The following is an 18,741-nucleotide window of genomic DNA, read 5'->3' on the forward strand; positions in this document are numbered from 1 at the left end:
TGTGTTGGTTTTTGAAACGAATAACGACTCGTTTTCTTGTTTTTTAACTTTGGGATCTGAAGTGAAAAACGAATGACCAAAGGTACACGGAGCTGGAACCTTTTGTCTGGACTTGTTTTCGACATTCTCTACAGAATACATTATTCTGCTGCTCATCTGACACTTTGAATTCGAACCATCTCCAAATAATTCCAAAAAGAGTCATTATTTTTCATTTTAGTAAGCAGCTCCTCTTCGATAGCTTCTGTCACGTCTTTATCCGTCTCCATGCTATCTCTGCCTGCAGGAATTACTGGTGAAGCGGTGGGGAGGGGCGAGTTGTGTTCAGTGAGGGAGAGAGGCGGGGCAGGTGAACATGTGCAGAGACAAACTGGGAGAAGAGAAAGTCGAACTGTCTGATCTAACTGGAACGCAACATCTATATCGATATATGCGATATTGTCTTATCTTATATCGCGTATGAAAATATATCGATATTTTATAAATATCGATATATCGCCCAGCCCTAGTGTCAGGTATGGGTGACTCATACATTATAAAGTACAAATTATACATTTTTTATACGTCACTGAACAACAGATGTCAAATGACGCCTTTCCAGAAAGCTGGGTGTGTCCCAAATCCATCAGAAAAAAGCAACCCAAAAAGGTCAGCAGGTAAAGGAAAGTCATTTAACCCCTTTCTACCTCTGTGAGACAAGGGTAATTAAATACAATCAAATAAAGTTAGCTTGTAAAATAGTCAAATTGAAAAAGTGATGTTTTTGTGGAAAGACAGGTGACTGTATACAGGTGGTTAAATAAAAGCAGACTTAAATTATACTTAAAAACCCACTTTATTAGACTGCTACTAAAACCCACCCTCATAAAAAGCTTTCAATAAAACAAACTTTCAAAATCAAGTTAAATTTTAAATAAAATTGCACAATAACATCAACAATAGAATAAATGAATTATTGTCAGTGCATACTTTTGTTAAGGTACTGCACAAACATATTGGCTATCTGCTCGATGTTCTCTGTTGGATGCATTTTGGTGTAACTAATAAACTGTCGTCGAAGCTTCCTCAATTCAGCCATGTTGACATTTCTTGTGACTTCAATGTTTTTTTAAGGTTAAGGAAGTTAAAATATGAAGTTAAACAGTCTAATACAAAAGTTTGGACAACTTTGTCTTATTCCATTTTGTAAATTTTCTAGGTACAGTAAGTTTATATATACGCTACATGAATCAAGATTTCATTCCCCATAATAAATTCAGCATATATGCAGCAAGTTTGAAATAGAATGTACAAAAGTTAGTTTCCTCTAAATGGAGTCATCTTCTTCACTTTCAATTTTTAAATATCACTAAATGATGAATTTTTTATATTTTTGTCAATCAACCCAATATAACTCCAACAAAGCCATGTAACATACAGGTCAAGAACCAAAAAATAATGACGCCTAAATCATAATTACTGCAAAGCTGTGCTTGTAATTGTGATGTAGACATGTTGTCATGTTGGGTTGCTGTTATTTTGTTTGCTAACTGTATGGCCTGCCACACACTGCTGTGCATACTTCAATAAAATGCAACAATTTGCTTAGGACCTCTGTGCCAAATAAATACATTTCCTTGTTACAGGTTGCATGTAAGTATACACCATCGACACACATGCTAATAATGCTGTGTAGGTGTGTTTTCTATTTATTTTACAGGCACCTACCAAAAACAGAAGTGAACTGACACTCAAGTTGGCACTGTCAGTCTCTAGCCATAGTCAGTCATAAGTACTGTTTAAAGTAGGATCTGTAATCCACGTACATCTACCCCCCCCCCCCCCCCCCATTACATGGTGCCAATTTTCTCCTCTGCTATACCTTTATTGACATAGTTTGGTTTATTTATGGTGAGCTAAAGATTTTACTGAGACCTAACAGACACTGGATCACACTTTGTTTTCTATATTTCTCCACCTGGTCATTTGACCAGACAGTAGGAGGATGTGATTTCCCATCCACCCTTCCCTCCCTCAAACAAGGGCTATGCTGAGTGCCTTAAATGACACTGGCAACAAATTGCAGTCCCTGTGGTGGTGGGCTGCTATTAGACTGCAACTTTACCTGAGAACATGCGTTATTTTGGTTATTATGAGAGGTGCTTGGCCAAGACAGATACAAGCTTAATATTATTTATAAAGATTACTTAAGCTATTCACAAAATAACTGTGGATTGCAAAAGGATATTTTTTCTGTAGCACCAGGAATTGCAATGAGGTCTCCGGGGATGCAGGTTTTTTGTGAGTCAAAAACCGCCTAAAAATAAATCCAAACAAAGAGTGCTGTAAACACTGACTAAAGGTGCAAAATCTACATCCACTACATGGCCAAAAGTATGTGGCTTCCCCTATTCTGTAACGAGTTTAAGCATTTAACCCACACCCATTGCTAACAGATGTATAAACCCCATTTCCTGTAAAGGTAACTCCAACAATTAAAAGTAATTTGATGCCTGCAACACAAGATGTTGGGACAGAGGCAAAATAAAGGTAACAAGTTTATAGAACAATCAAGGTACACCATTGTAATATATTCCACAATAAGCAAGTGTTTGTTTATTGGGATTTTAACGTCATGTTTTACACTTTGGTTACATTCATGACAGGAATGGTAGTTACTCATTACACAAGGTTAATCAATTCACAGGTTTAACGTCAAACACAGTCATGGACAATTTTGTATCTCCATTTAACCTGGCGGCATGTCTTTGGACCGTGGGAGAAAACCGGAGTACCCGGAGGAAACCCATGCAGACACGGGGAGAACATGCAAACTCCACACAGAAAGGACCAGGACCGCCCCACCTGGGGATCGAACTCAGGACCTTCTTGCTGTGAGGCGACAGTGCTACCCACTAAGCCATAATGCCCAATAAGCAAGTGAATTGGTATCAGGTGAGGGTAAATGAGGATTCTTTAAAGGCTTTGCAAACAAAAATGTGTCATGGCTCACCGTTTTGTGCCAAACTTCATGAAAGAATTTTCACAGTTCACAAGATTGCAAAAAATATACAGTGGGGCCAAAAAGTATTTAGTCAGCCACTGATTGTGCAGGTTCTCCTACTTAGAAAGATGAGAGAGGTCTGTAATTTTCATCATAGGTGCACTTCAACTATGAGAGACAAAATGAGGGAAAAAAATCCAGGAAATCACATTGTAGGATTTTTAAAGAATTTATTTGTAAATTATGGTGTAAATAAGTATTTGGTCAATAACAAAAGTTCAACTTAATACTTTGTAACATAACCTTTGTTGGCAATGACAGAGGTCAAACGTTTCCTGTAAGTCTTCACCAGGTTTGCACACACTGTAGCTGGTATTTTGGCCCATTCCTCCATGCAGATCTCCTCTAGAGCAGTGATGTTTTGGGGCTGTCGCTGGGCAACACGGACTCCACAAATTTTCTATGGGGTTGAGGTCTGGAGACTGGCTAGGCCACTCCAGGACCTTGAAATGCTTTTTACGGAGCCAGTCCTTCGTTGCCCAAGCGGTGTGTTTGGGATCATTGTCATGCTGGAAGACCCAGCCACGTTCCATCTTCAATGCTCTCACTGATGGAAGGAGGTTTTGGCTTAAAATCTCACGATACATGGCCCCCGTTCATTCTTCCCTTAACACGGATCAGTCGTCCTGTCCCCTTTGCAGAAAAACAGCCCCAAGGCATGATGTTTCCACCCCCATGCTTCACAGTAGGTATGGTGTTCTTGGGTTCTTCTTCTTCCTCCAAACACGACGAGTTGAGTTTTTACCAAAAAGTTCCATTTTGGTTTCATCTGACCACATGATATTCTCCCAATCCTCTTCTGGATCATCCATATGCTCTCTGCCAAACTTCAGACGGGCCTGGACATGTACTGGCTTAAGGGGGACACGCCTGGCACTGCAGGATTTGAGTCCCTCTTGTCGTAGTGTGTTACTGATGGTAGTCTTTGTTACTTTGGTCCCAGCGCTCTATAGGTCATTCATCAGGTCCCTCTGTGTAGTTCTGGGATTTTTGCTCACCGTTCTCATGATCACTTTGACCCCACAGGATGAGATCTTGACCCCAAGGGAGATCATCAATGATCTTGTATGTCTTCCATTTTCTTACAATTGCTCCCACAGTTGATTTATTCACACCAACCTGCTTGCCTATTGTACAGTAGATTCACTCTTCCCAGCCTGGTGCAGGTCTACAATTTTCTTCCTGGTGTCCTTCGACAGCTCTTTGGTCTTGGCCATGGTTGAGTTTGGAGTCTGACTGTTTGAGGCTGTGGACAGGTGTCTTTTATACAGATAACGATGTCAAACAGGTGCCATTAATACAGGTAATGAGTGGAGGACAGAAGAGCTTCTTAAAGAATAAGTTACAGGTCTGTGAGAGCCAGAAATCTTGCTTGTTTGTTATTGACCAAATACTTATTTTCCACCATAATTTACAAATAAATTCTTTAAAAATCCTACAATGTTGATTTCCTGGATTTTTTTTTCTCATTTTGTCTCTCATAGTTGAAGTGTACCTATGATGAAAATTACAGACCTCTCTCATCTTTCTAAGTAGGAGAACCTGCACAATCAGTGGATGACTAAATACTTTTTGGCCCCACTGTAGGTCATTCACCATCTGCAGTACATACTATTGTGAAAGGATTCAGGGAATTGACACATTGACCTCGGAAAGCTGCTGTCATTTAACACAGTCACGTAGTTCTCTTGGTCTGAGGTCATCTAGAAAGTGCAAAATGTGCCAAAGCCAACATCTGCATGGTATGGGTGACTTGCATATGTGTGAAGCTACCATTGTTGCAGAGTCAAATATCGATTAAGTTGATGTCTTTTTTTCCCTCATTTTGCACATGCTATTCCAACATGGCTTTGTACACACAGAGTGCATATACTAGACTGGCCTGCCTGCAGTGTTTGTTCATAAACAAATAAAAAGTGCAATTAATAGGAAAGGTGGTCAACAGTGATAACATGCATCTGTCCCAACCTCTCCGTGTTGCAGGCATTACCTTTTAAATTGTTTTTATTTTCAAAATACAATGAAAAGAACCTTCAATTAACTGGCAAAGGTACAAAACATTGCCAGATTTTTCACTGACTAGTGAAAAATCTGGCAATGTTTTGTACCTTTGCCAGTTAATTGAAGGTTCTACAGAATCAACAAATTACAGACTGTAGTTTTTATTGCATTTAATAAAATGTCCCACATTTTTTAGACATAGGATTTGTATAAAATGAATTATTTGCATTCAAATTTGCAACAGTTTGAAAAAGGCATGACTGTGCACAAAGCTTGGTCCATCAAAGCATAATTGATTAAACAGGCATTATAAAAATAGTGAAGGTTATCACAGTCATAAAGAGGGAGCAGCTCTATAATAATGCCAGTGGTTTTAAAATAGGACGTCCAACCATAGTCAGGTGACAAAATTTTGACCATATAGTGCATTGTAAAGGCTATTAGTACATAAATAAAAGCACACATTAAAGCAGATGTAATAGAAGTAAGTTGATATCAACATGTAGTTTTAGACAGGCAGATTGAATACAGAAGTGACAGTTACAAGTAGTTTAAATTAAAACCTTACCATTAAGACATCCTGGGTAACTTTGTCCAGCTCATACAAAAAGTTGGTAGATGACAGGGGTTGCTATTAAAGAAAAACAAATGTTTGGGCTTTTGGTAGCAACAATCTATCTTAACACTAGTACTAAGCATCTGTTCACATTTTGCCAAATGGCAACAGCTTTGCTTTATCCTGAAGAGGGTCATGGTGAGTTCACTCGACCACACTCCAAATAAGGCACCAACCCATTGGAAAAGCCACTAATGTATATACCTAGAGACAATTAAAGCAGTCAATCCACCTATTGCATATCTGAGCGGTATGATAAATCATTAATACCTGCAGCATACACACGTGGACACAAAACGTGCAAATATTTTAACAGAGAGTGAGCAAAACTGAGAATCCAACCCAAGTCCCATGACCCACAATGCTGTGAGGCACCTGCTGACTACTGACTTCAATTTATTGGGGTGCTCAGGTGTCACAAGAATGCTAGCCCAGCAGTGTTGACATCTTAAGTTCTACTCATTACTGGTTGGGCACCTATACAGACAATAATTGGCTTGTCAAAAGGAGGTAGGGCCGTAAGGATTCCTCATAATTGCTGCAATTACGACCTCTGCTAGCTCCTGCACAAGATATGAGAATAATGGGGATTGGTGCTTGACTCTCCATGCACAATACAGATCCCCATAGGAACCCCACTTTTTAAAATAGGAGTAAGTAAATACAACCTAAAGACCCTGCTTTGCAATGGAATGGCGCCCACTGAGAGCTGGGATAGACTCCAGCACCCCCGTGACCCTGATTAGGATAAGCGGCTTAGAAAGTGAGTAAGTGAACCTAAACACCACACTTTAATATTGAAGGATAAAAAAGCTCTTTCTGTGGTTTGCTTAATTTTCTGAAAACACAAGCTGACTGGGTATGTGTTTGCCTATGTGTGCAGAAGAAATAAATATAATTCATATATGTGGCATTTCTCGCCATAACTAGTGCACATTCAGTTAAGCACAACAATCCTCAAAGTTACACATATCCAAAAAAAACAACATATCACAGAACTTACACTCTGTGTGGATTGGTTTGGTGGTGGTGCTTTCCTCTTGAAAATGGCATCAGCTATAGCTTCAAATGGAAGTGTATCCTCTTTCTGAATAGTAAAAAGTGGACTGTCCCACCTGTTCCTTGAATCAGGAGCTTCAAATCTCAGGATCAGAGCATCCAAACTGTCACACCAAAAAGTTCCAGAAATAAAAAATTTTGTTTTCATTAAAATTTTTTCCATTCTCTCTCATTGTGGAGTTTACAGCATTTAAATAAATAACCACCTGTGCATTATGGCTTCTGGTCTATTTTACTATAAATTTTTAAAGCTAAATTCAGATCTGAGAATCTTACTTTATTGTAATAAATAGGATAAGTAATAAATATAAGAAAAATGGTAATTAATGCTTACATTTCCTGGGAATACTGACTATCTGCCCCTCTTTCTTTGTTCCACTCTGAGCTCTGCTCGGCATTAGTCAAACAATAGACCTAAATGAACAAACAATGAACATAAAGTGATAAGCCAAAACAAAGACAACCACCCAAAAATGTACATGGCAATACGTAGTTTGTAACAACTGAGCACCTCACAGTCAGGAATATATTAAATGTTAGGCTGATGGAAGTTACTTGTACATGTGTTAAATACAGCAGATATCAGAATCAGATTTATTTGCCAAGTGTGTTGACACACAAGAAATTTGGTTCTGGCCGTTTGTGTCTCTAGTGTGTATATGCACAATAAAGACTGTACAGTGGGTATAACAAATTTAGATTTATTTACATTTTTGATGCAACATCTCTGTAATTCAATTAAAACTGAAATTGTTTAGAGGGGGAAAAATAAGATAATTGGGCATGTGGCTGTGTTCAGAATGAACCAATCACATTCAAACTCATGTTAAATGTCAGTGGCACCCCCCCATTAATCAAAGAGACTCTGATTATCGCCATATAAAGTTCAGCTGTCCTAGTCAATCAATGGTATCTCATTGATGAAAGGTATTAGTCAGACACAAATTTCCAGAGCATTACATATAATATAGAACACAGTAAAGACAGTCATCAACAAGCTGATAAATATGGATCTACTGTGACAAGGACTAGATGTCCCTCCAATATTGATAAAAATACAAAAAACATGAGGTTGCTGAGAGGTTGCTATGATTTAATGTCATATTCTGCTCATATTTGTGCCATTTATGGCATGCTATTGCTAATTATTATGTTTCAGTCTGTTAATAGCTTCTTTTCTTTGTATTGAGTCCACTTTATATATTTAAATTTTTATGGCTGCAAGATACGTTACTGTAAAAGTACTGTTCATGAGTAAGGATTTCTTTTAGGGTTCCAGGTATGAGTAGTTGTTGCCTTTAACGTATTTAGGGCATTCTATTAAGATGTCGCACACCTTGATATAATGTGGCAACCACTTCAGCCAAGCCCTGCCTCATCACACAAATACATATCACTTGAAAATTAAATTAAGCAGAATTCAAGTTTATAGAGTTTGGATTCAAAATGAGAATATTTACTTGCCCAATAAATGCACACACAGTGTAGGTTTCTAATCTGAACTTTACACATTTGCATAGAGACTGAGGTCAGGGCTCTGAAGTTTGTTTAAACTAAGTAATGCTGGAATAGCAAAGGGCCTTCCTTAAACTGTTGCTTCGAATTTTCTATAAATTATTCATTGTTACCTGGGTTAATCAGTAGGAAGTTTGCCCGAGCATAAGAATTAAAGCACTTGACCCGACCTTAAGCGAAGGAATGCCGTGGACCACCCAGTGTTTAACAAATGTTGGGTCAGCTTTGTACAAGGTTTTTTATTTACCTTAGGTATTTTTACTTTATTTCATGAAAGACAGTTCAATGTTGTGAAAGTGGCAGTAGTGTAAAACAGTAACATGTAAATAAACTAGTTCAGCATTTTGAAAGCAGAATTTACACAAAGTTCATGACAAGCACTAACTTAACATGCTAAAACAGAGATGCAGTCTGTAAATATATATTTTGCTGACAACATTAGTGTTGTTATAATAAGATGATAAGCAGAGTTTTAACTTATACTGGGAAATTATGAAAAAATCCACAATAGTTTTGCAAACAAAATACATATCTTGTGTGGTTTAACATGCAGCCAAACTGATGCAAAAATCCCTGTTTGTAATTTTAATGCAGAATAGATTTATTGTTCATGATTTAAATTATATACAGTTTTACTGATTGTGTAAGAACTGTCACTCTCTTTATGTTTGTACATGTACTGTAGTTGTGCAAGAGCAATGAGGGTGGGTGATTATCAATTCGGTGTGAGAGAGATCTCTAACTTTGTTTTTAATACAAATTAAGTGTCAGCAGGTAAAATAATATATACAGTATATATATTTACAATGACATTTTTAACTAAGTGTTAAATGACATTACTACGTTTCTGGCATTGAGATGTTTGTTTAAGCTCTGGCCTCAGCATCTCCCCTGGGTAAATCAGTACTTGTACTTGTGTGTGACTTGTAGAGTTGTCATTAAGCCATTATTTTTTAACAGGCTAGCCACTTTTGAGTAAATTTTTTTTAAGTTTATTTCATTTATAAATAATGACTCTCACTGTAGCCTTTTTCAGACTATTTCACTGACTTCTACTTCCTTAAATTGTGACAGGTGATGCTCTAAAAACTTTATTTAGGCCTGGTTGTTTAATTATTTACTGGGTATAATTATCAACTTATTTATCAAAATTAAACTGGGTTGACTGGTTTATTAAACAATTATGTAACTTTTTTTGTAATAAAAAAATATAGTACACAGACCTGTCCTGCATATAAATGTCATTGTACATCCATTACAGTTTTGCTGCCAAGTTCCATGAAAGACACCTTATTTTGTGGTAAGTAAACACAAAATGCTTTAATACATAAAATGAATACATACCAAACAGTGTGGAGTTTGCACATGTTTGATGAGACAGTAAAGTTCATATCTGTAGCCTAAAAAAAATATATAAAAAATAAACTCCATAAACAGACTACGTTCTGCAGCAAGGCCAGTGTATTATGAGCACACAAGATAAACACTTTAAAGTACATTAACACTAATCTTGGTACAACTGATTTACCTTTAATGTAATTTAGGGAATCCAGGATTACAATGTCATCTTTACTGACTTTCCTGTTTTTAGACAGAGAAAAACAAAACAAGACTCATTTTCACAAAGCACTGACCAACACAACACAGCAGCCACTCAGATACATAGAGTATCAATCAAAAATATTTAACCTCTCTCACCTTAAATGTATTTTTTTTGTATGGTGATGTGTATAGAATTGAATGAAAATATTTAACAAAAAGTCTCAGTAAAGCTCTAGCTCTCTTGACAAATGACCAGTACTTGGTGGAACATTTAATTTGCCATTAAAAATTTCAGTAAGCACTTAACAAGCTTCTGACACATCTCTTGTGTAATCTTTGTCTATTTTCGCATTAAAAAGCTTCCAGCTCACTGAGGTTTAATGGCTTTTGTGCTTCCACCGCTTACTTTAAATCCCTCCAAAGACTTTCTATGGTATTCAAGTTACAGGTCTTACCAGTCATATAGAAAATCAGAACAAGCGAACTCCTTATATTGCCTCATGGAGGAAGATTACTGAGATAATTTACAAGATAGCCTGAACAGAAAAGGAGTCACTGAATCACAGGTTATGAATCCTTTTTAGGAGTGTTGAATATTTATGAAATATGCAGTTAAAATCTCACCTCTCAACCTCTGAACGCAAAGACCCTCTTAAGTTCTTCTCCTTTTGTGAGTCTGTAAAGCAACAAATGCATAGCTGGTCACTAATACAAAAACATGTCACTGATGTTGCTTAGGGTTGTCTTATATGGGTGTGCTGACAGTGTCAGTTGTAGCTTGTGGACGGACCATGAGTGTAATGCTTGGGCCCAAACTGTATATGGTCTACTAAATTATCTTTGCATACTACTTTGAAAAGTTGCATGTTGCTTTGTCACTCGCTAGTGTGAACCCAGGGTGACTGGAAGTATGGCAGTACAAATAAGTCATCTGAACAGGAGGAGACAACTAGCACAATCCACCAAATGTGATAATCTGCCTCAGCCTGAAGACACTATTTGAGCAGTTTACAAAACATTTAGTCACAATTACATTCGCCTATCCTAGAGAAAGCTAAACCGGCAGTAAACACAGCACACTACATGAAAACGTCAGCAGATCTAGGACAGAATGAAATTTGGCTAAACACGGCATCCTTATAACTGCTGCAAATGCGGCCTCTGCTGGCTGATCGATGGTGCCTGCACAATGAGTTGGGGATAATGGAGATCAATATGTGTGACTCTCCACGTGCGGCACTAATCCCCATATAAACCTCGTTCTTTCCTGGGTTTGAAATGGGGATAATAGTTGCTTCTCTTCATCACAATAATTTTCAAATATTACTCAACTCAATATAACAGCTCAACTCAAATGTTATTGTCTGGGTGCAGGAACAGTAAAATCTTTTACTCTATTAGGCTGAAGTCAGAGAGGTTTAGTGCAAATGCACAAGCAAACCTAAAAAACAGTCAAGCAGCTAGCCGGGGTTTGGTCATCAGGCTACTGCTGAAACCCCACAGAGGAGCAAGGATTTGAGTGAGGTTGAATTGCTACAAAAAGCATGTGTAGTTTAAAAACGTGACACCTTCTACACCGATGAGGCATAACATTATGACCACCTTCCTAATATTGTGTTGTTCCCCCTTTTGCTGCCAAAACAGCCCTGACCATGGACTCCACTAGACCCCTGAAGATGTGCTGTGGTATCTGGCACCAAGATCAGCAGATCCCTTAAATCCTGTAAGTTGTGAGGTGGGGCCTCCGTGGATCGGACTTGTTTGTCCAGCACATCCCACAGATGCTCGATTGGATAGAGATCGATTTGGAGGCCAAGTCAACACCTAAAACTCATTGTTGTGCTCCTCAAACCATTCCTGAACCATTTTTGCTTTGTGGCAGGGCGCATTATCCTGCTGAAAGAGGCCACAGCCATCAGGGAATACCGTTTCCATAAAAGGGTGTACATGGTCTGCCACAATGCTTAGGTAGGTGGTACGTGTCAAAGTAACATCCACATGGATGGCAGGGGGCGCGAGTGCCTGACCAGGGGGTGTGGCGGCATTGCGAGATTTTTTTACTTCTAAAACTAAAGCAATTCATTTGTCACCCACGGGAGACATATCTCATTAGTCTAACTCAGCCTTTCTCAACCAGGGTGCCGCGGCACCCTGTCTGGCTTCGTCAGGGGTGCCGTCAAAAATATTCTGAAAGTGATGAGTCGTTCGCGAACGATCCGATTCTATTAAACGGCTCTTTAAAATGAACAAAAGGAACCGAGTCGTGCCTCTGGGAGCCGCTATATATATTTTTATTTCAGCGCAGTTTGGCTGTAATCCACCCATTCCGCTTCCATCAGTAGAGGGAATCAATCAGTCATAATAAGAGCTGTTTATTGTCGAAATTCAAATCCGAAAACGGAGAGCGGGGAGCGAGCGAGACACACACACACACACGCACGCACGCACGCACACACACACAGCGAGAGAGAGAGAAACACTCAAACTCAAAAGAAGCTTTATTGGCATGACAAATGAGGACATTCGTATTGCCAAAGCAAGTTACAGAGAAATAATAAAAATAAAAATAAAAATAAGAAAGAACAAAACTATACAAAACAGTTACATGTGCAAAAAATATAAAATAGAATAAAATATTAATGATTTAATATTTAAATTATTAATATATAAAGACACACACAGAGCGAACGACACACACACACAAACACACAAAAGAGAGAGACACGCACACACACACGCACAAAAGAGAGAGACGCACACATACACACAAACACAGAGAGAGAGAGAGAGAGAGAGAGACGTGCACACACACACACACACACACACAGAGATACACACACACACAAACTGATCGTTATTACCTCATTAATGTAAATATTATAATTAGTGTGATTGCCTATGGGCAAGCACACTATTGTTATCCGAAAGTCATATTATTATTTTTATTTTTATTATTATTATGCCCGTTTTTGTCCGCGTTTCTTCGTCCGCAGTTTTCGAGATACCGACCCCGTTCCAACGCCAAAACGTCCGGCCCATACGGGAATGGATGGCTTGTATACAGGTTTTCGATCCGCCCGCCCGGTCGCCCGCCACGCCCGTTTTTCCGGAATTTTTTTCCCATAGACTTCCATTCATTTTTGAAAAAATTTTGAGATATTGACGCCGTTCCAACTCTAAATCGTCCGGCCCGTTATTGACGTCACTTCTTGTTTTTTGCTTTTCGATCCGCCTTTCCGTTCGCCCGCCACGCCCGCTTTTTTACTGTTTTTTGGTCCCATTGACTTCCATTCATTTTTTCTGAATGGTTGTTGAATGGTTGTTATTTCTACAACCTTTATTTAACCTATAAGAGTCCCATTCACTTCCATTCATTTTTTGAAAGTTCGAGATATCAACGCCGTTCCAACTCTATATCGTAAAGCCCACTGATGTAACCCCGACTCAGATACAGCATGGGGATTCGAACCCACGCCCACCTGCCACGCCCGGTTTTTGTCCCCATTCACTTCCATTCATTTTTTGAAAGTTCGAGATATTAACGCCGTTCCAACTCTATATCGTAAAGCCCACTGATGTAACCCCGACTCAGATACAGCATGGGGATTCGAACCCACACCCACCTGCCACACCCGGTTTTTGTCCCCATTCACTTCCATTCATTTTTTGAAAGTTTGAGATATCAACGCCGTTCCAACTCTAAATCGTAAAGCCCACTGATGTAACCCCGACTCAGATACAACATGAGGATTCGAACCTACGCCCACCTGCCACGCCCGGTTTTTGGTTCCATTCACTTCTATTCATTTTTTGAAAGTTCGAGATATCAACGCCGTTCCAACTCTAAATCGTAAAGCCCACTGATGTAACCCCGACTCAGATACAGCATGGGGATTCGAACCCACGCCCACCTGCCACGCCCGTTTTTCGGCCCCATTCACTTCCATTCATTTTTTGAAAGTTCGAGATATCAACGCCGTTCCAACTCTAAATCGTAAAGCCCACTGATGTAGCCCCGACTCAGATACAGCATGGGGATTCGAACCCACGCCCACCTGCCACGCCTGTTTTTCGGCCCCATTTACTTCCATTCATTTTTTGAAAGTTCGAGATATCAACGCCGTTCCAACTCTAAATCGTAAAGCCCACTGATGTAACCCCGACTTGGGTACAGCATGGGGATTTGAACCCACGCCCACCTGCCATGCCCGGTTTTTGGTTCCATTCACTTCCATTCATTTTTTGAAAGTTCGAGATATCAACGCCGTTCCAACTCTAAATCGTAAAGCCTACTGATGTAACCCCGACTCAGATACAGCATGGGGATTCGAACCAACGCCCACCTGCCACGCCCGGTTTTCATTCCCATTCACTTCCATTTATTTTTTGAAAGTTCGAGATATCAACGCCGTTCCAACTCTAAATCGTAAAGCCCACTGATGTAACCCCGACTTGGGTACAGCATGGGGATTCGAACCCACGCCCACCTGCCACGCCCGGTTTTCATTCCCATTCACTTCCATTTATTTTTTGAAAGTTCGAGATATCAATGCCGTTCCAACTCTAAATCGTAAAGCCCACTGATGTAACCCCGACTTGGGTACAGCATGGGGATTCGAACCCACGCCCACCTGCCACGCCCGGTTTTCATTCCCATTCACTTCTATTCATTTTTTGAAAGTTTGAGATATCAACGCCGTTCCAACTCTATATCGTAAAGCCCCCTGATGTAACCCCAACTCAGATACAGCAGGGGAATTCGAACCAACGCCCACCTGCCACGCCCGGTTTTCAGCCCCATTCACTTCCATTCATTTTTTGAAAGTTTGAGATATCAACGCCGTTCCAACTTTAAATCGTAAACCCCACTGATGTAACACCGACTCAGGTACAGCATGGGGATTCGAACATACAACTACCTGCCACGCCCAATTTTCAGCCCCATTCACTTTCATTCATTTTTTGAAAGTTTGAGATATCAACGCCGTTCCAACTCTAAATCGTAATGCCCACTGATGTAACCCCGACTCAGATACAGCATGGGGATTCGAACCCACGCCCACCTGCCACGCCCGGTTTTTGGTTACTTTCACTTCCATTCATTTTTTAAAAGTTCGAGATATCGACGCCGTTCCAACTCTAAATCGTAAAGCCAACTGATGTAACCCCGACTCAGATACAGCATGGGGATTCGAACCCACACCCACCTGCCACGCCCGGTTTTCGGCCTCATTCACTTCCATTCATTTTTTGAAAGTTCGAGATATCAACGCCGTTACAACTGTAAATCGTAAAGCCCAATGATGACACCCCTACATGGGTACAGCATGGGGACTCGAACCCATGCCCACCTGCCACGCCCGTTTTTTGGCTTTATTCACTTCCATTCATTTTTTGAAAGTTCGAGATATCAACGCCGTTCCAACTCTAAATCGTAAAGCCCACTGATGACTCTCCGAGTTGGATAAAGCATTGGGATACGCGCGCCCGCCCGATCGGCACACGGCAATCACACTCGCATTTTCTGCAGGAAATGCCCATCTCTAGTTTTTATTGTTATTATTTTGCACTGTTTTTATTAATATTTTATTCTATTTTATATTTTTTGCACATGTAACTGTTTTGTATAAATTTGTTCTTTCTTATTTTTATTTTTTCTCTGTAACTTGCTTGGCAATAAGAATGTCCTTATTTGTCATGCCAATAAAGCTTCTTTTGAGCTGAGAGAGCCGTAACCGAGCTACAGAGAGAACATGCAGAAAAGAAGCTGTGCTCTTAGTATAATGACCAATAATTGAGAAATAAACTATAAACTTGTTTAATTATGTTAAATCTGATTCGTTCATGGCGCAAACTGAGCTTTTCGAGCGTAACTTACATCAAGAACAAGCACAGGGAGCGACTGGGGGCTCTGGACCAGGAGCTCCGTGTCTGCCTCTCATCCATCCCTGCCAGAATAGGGCGATTGTGTGCATAATCCCAGGCTCAGGTTTCCCATTAAAAGGAAGTCACCTTATGGTGTGAGGGCTTGCAGAGTGTACGTTTTTTAATACATTTTAGACTGGGGTGACTTGAGATTTTGCATACTTTCAAAGGGTGCCGTGACTGAAAAAAGGTTGAGAAACACTGGTCTAACTGACCACGCACACACACACGCAGGTTAGATGTTATACAGTTCAGTCTGAAAAAACCTTAAGGACGAACAGTGAAGATAAACCGGTGACGGAAGCATTGACTTGTGTGGCACACAGAGAGACGCTCTGTTCACAGTATCGATATAAGTGATTCATGATTCATTTTATGCGAAGCGTAAGTTCTCTTCTCAGTTATCTCTCTGTGTTTACTGTTATTAATTAATGTCGTGGTTTTAAATAAACACCAGCTACTACAGAACATTTTGTGTGACTCTCTTACATTAAAAAGCTCAATTAAAAAGCTTAATTAAACTGCTATTACCACAGATCTGTAACAGAGTCAGACTCGTTCTGTCTGTGAAGCTAAAAGTTTTCTGTCAGTCAGAGCAGATGATCCTGAACTATGTATGATGCACAACGTTAATTATGTTATTTTAGGTCGTGAAGAGCTTTGATGGTTTCTGTACGATGGTTGATGAATGGTGATGTGATTGTTGGTGCTTTGTAGCTCAAAGTCTGGATCAATCCACTGAGCTGTTAAGCTTAACATGGTCTTTATATATCACACGATCGGATCGGCTACATTTGGGAAATATCGCCGATAGCATATTTTGATTAAAAATCGGCCGATATTGATTTATAGCCGATCGATCGTTCCATCTCTATTAAAAACTATGTTTAATACTATGTGACTTAACAGTTAGGAATAGCTCACCAGCATACACAGAATTCTTGTCAGTTTCTTGCTCCCCATCTCCGACTATGTGAACTTGTTTGTCAGTATTTTTTCTGAAGTAATCTCTTAACTCCTGAGCTCGGCAGCTTTTCCCGCAGCACGGATATCCACACATTAATATTAAAGGCATTTTAGCTGAGCGTGTTGAAAGCTGGCTGAGGAACCTATGGCTAGACCGGCTTTCTACTTCTTTGCGCTCAGGCTGTTGCCATTCAACTAAAACGTGCACTAATGCCATCTTCTGGACTCTAGTGGTGGTAATTGTGAGTAGGGTATTAAAGGCGATCTATTTGGAGCTGGTCTTGTTCTGGGAATCTGGGTTGTTCGAAGCCTAAAATCACTGCCTGGCGGGTGTGCCTGTATTTGTATGGGATTTACTGATGTACCATTAGTTTCCCTTTACCCCCAAAAAAACATGCAGTTGGTGGTTGGTTGATAAATGATACCTTGCCATGAACTGAAACCTTGACCAGGGTGCATTCCTGTCCTGGTCAAGTGATTTGCCAGACCCAATACAATTAAAATCTTTGCAAGTTTATTTTACAACACTGACTGTGTAAAGAGTAGTTTAGTTTTCATAAAATGTTTAATAGTTATTCATATTTATCCTTTTTTTTTTCTTACCAATCACTTTACCTATGGACAATTTAAAAGAGCCAATTCATCTCCTACAGGTTTTTGAGAGGCAGGAAGATACTGACACGTACCAAGGGATTATGATTCACATTCACAACTATAATCATGGTTTTAACTGCTCTCCTTTCTTCTCTGAACTGGCAAATCATTTACTAACTGCATCCACCTTTTATTGTGCAGCTTGTGTAATGGATTCCAGAGCTCCAGTGGCAACATCTCTGAGCATTTTATCCACTCCAGGGGCCAGTTCCAAAAGCTCAGGTTTAACCTAGGCTTTAGCAGGTTCCTTTCAGTGCAAAGCCAACATCTGTCCTTGTATGGTGGTGCATTAGTGCTTATGGCATGGTAACTTTCATATGCTAGCCACACACGTGATTTCAGCCACACCTGCTGTCTGGCATGTGAAGCAGACTGTAAGGTCTCTAAAGCAGCAAATCATGACATGCTTTAAAGATTCGAATACAGAAGTAAAACAAAGTAATTCTACCAAACTAGAAAGGGTTACAAAGCCATTGCTAAAGACCTGGGACTCCAATGAAGCACAGTAAGAGCCATTATCTAGAAATGGAGAAAACTTGGAACAGTGGTAAACCTTCTCAGGAGTGGTCAGCCAAGACTTCTGAGATAATACCCTGTGATCTGATGAGCTAAAGGTGGAACCATTTGAAGGATGTGGATCCTGTTATATCTGGCATGAAATTAACACTGCATTCCACCATAAGAACATCATACCTACAGTTAAACATGATGGCGATAGTGTGATGGTCTGTGGCTGTTGCAACACCTGTAAGTCTTGTCATTACGAATTGAATCTTCATTTCTGTTCTATATCAAAAAATACTGAAGGTGAATGTCTGCCCCCTCAGTTCTTGCCCCATCAGTTCATGACCTAATGCTCTAAAGTGCAGTGGACAGAGTCACAGAGAAGCTGTGCCAAGTCCTTACATGGGCAGTTCAATGTAGCTGAAAAAAAAAGAAAAAAAAAAAGAATGGGCCAAAATTCTTTCACCATAATGTAAAACACTTATCGTCAAATTGGGTTTGTACATAACATCACAGATTAACGGAAACAGTTAACTTAGCTTTTTTTATTACAGTTTTTGCAGTGAACAAGTCCTAAAAGTTGGTACTTGTGGCACAACTAACTCATGTAGCCTATATATTGATTAGTACACTAAAACATTTACAATAGCACATTTTCTGCCTTACACTTCTCAATTCTAAAACACACTTTTTGCAAAACACTAAACATGGTTCCATACATTAGACCCATCATTTAAAATAGAAAAACCCTGTGTTTTTTGTAAAGCACTGTATTATTTTCACATGGTGGCTTGACTTTTGCAATGATTTTTTTACACAGACTCCTGGCATAGTTTGTTTGTTTATTTGGATTTTAACATCATGTTTTACACTTTGTTTACATTCATGACAGGAATGGTATACTCATTACACACAA

General features: G+C 39.5%; 1 protein-coding gene across 1 annotated transcript; it reads right to left on the minus strand.

Moving 5' to 3' along the window:
• Positions 1 to 836: 836 nt before the first annotated feature.
• Positions 837 to 16,785, minus strand: kti12 (KTI12 chromatin associated homolog). Its single transcript, XM_063004088.1, has 9 exons — positions 16,626 to 16,785; positions 10,401 to 10,452; positions 9,763 to 9,815; positions 9,579 to 9,634; positions 7,054 to 7,133; positions 6,664 to 6,823; positions 5,613 to 5,675; positions 2,228 to 2,296; positions 837 to 1,102 (listed from the first exon to the last, which is right to left on the minus strand). The coding sequence occupies exons 1-9, from the start codon at positions 16,774 to 16,776 to the stop codon at positions 959 to 961; spliced, it is 828 nt and encodes a 275-aa protein (XP_062860158.1). The 5' UTR covers positions 16,777 to 16,785; the 3' UTR covers positions 837 to 958.
• Between the last annotated feature and the right edge of the window lie 1,956 nt (positions 16,786 to 18,741).

The sequence above is a fragment of the Trichomycterus rosablanca genome, chromosome 11, assembly GCF_030014385.1.
Source record: "Trichomycterus rosablanca isolate fTriRos1 chromosome 11, fTriRos1.hap1, whole genome shotgun sequence".
Lineage (NCBI taxonomy): Eukaryota > Metazoa > Chordata > Actinopteri > Siluriformes > Trichomycteridae > Trichomycterus > Trichomycterus rosablanca.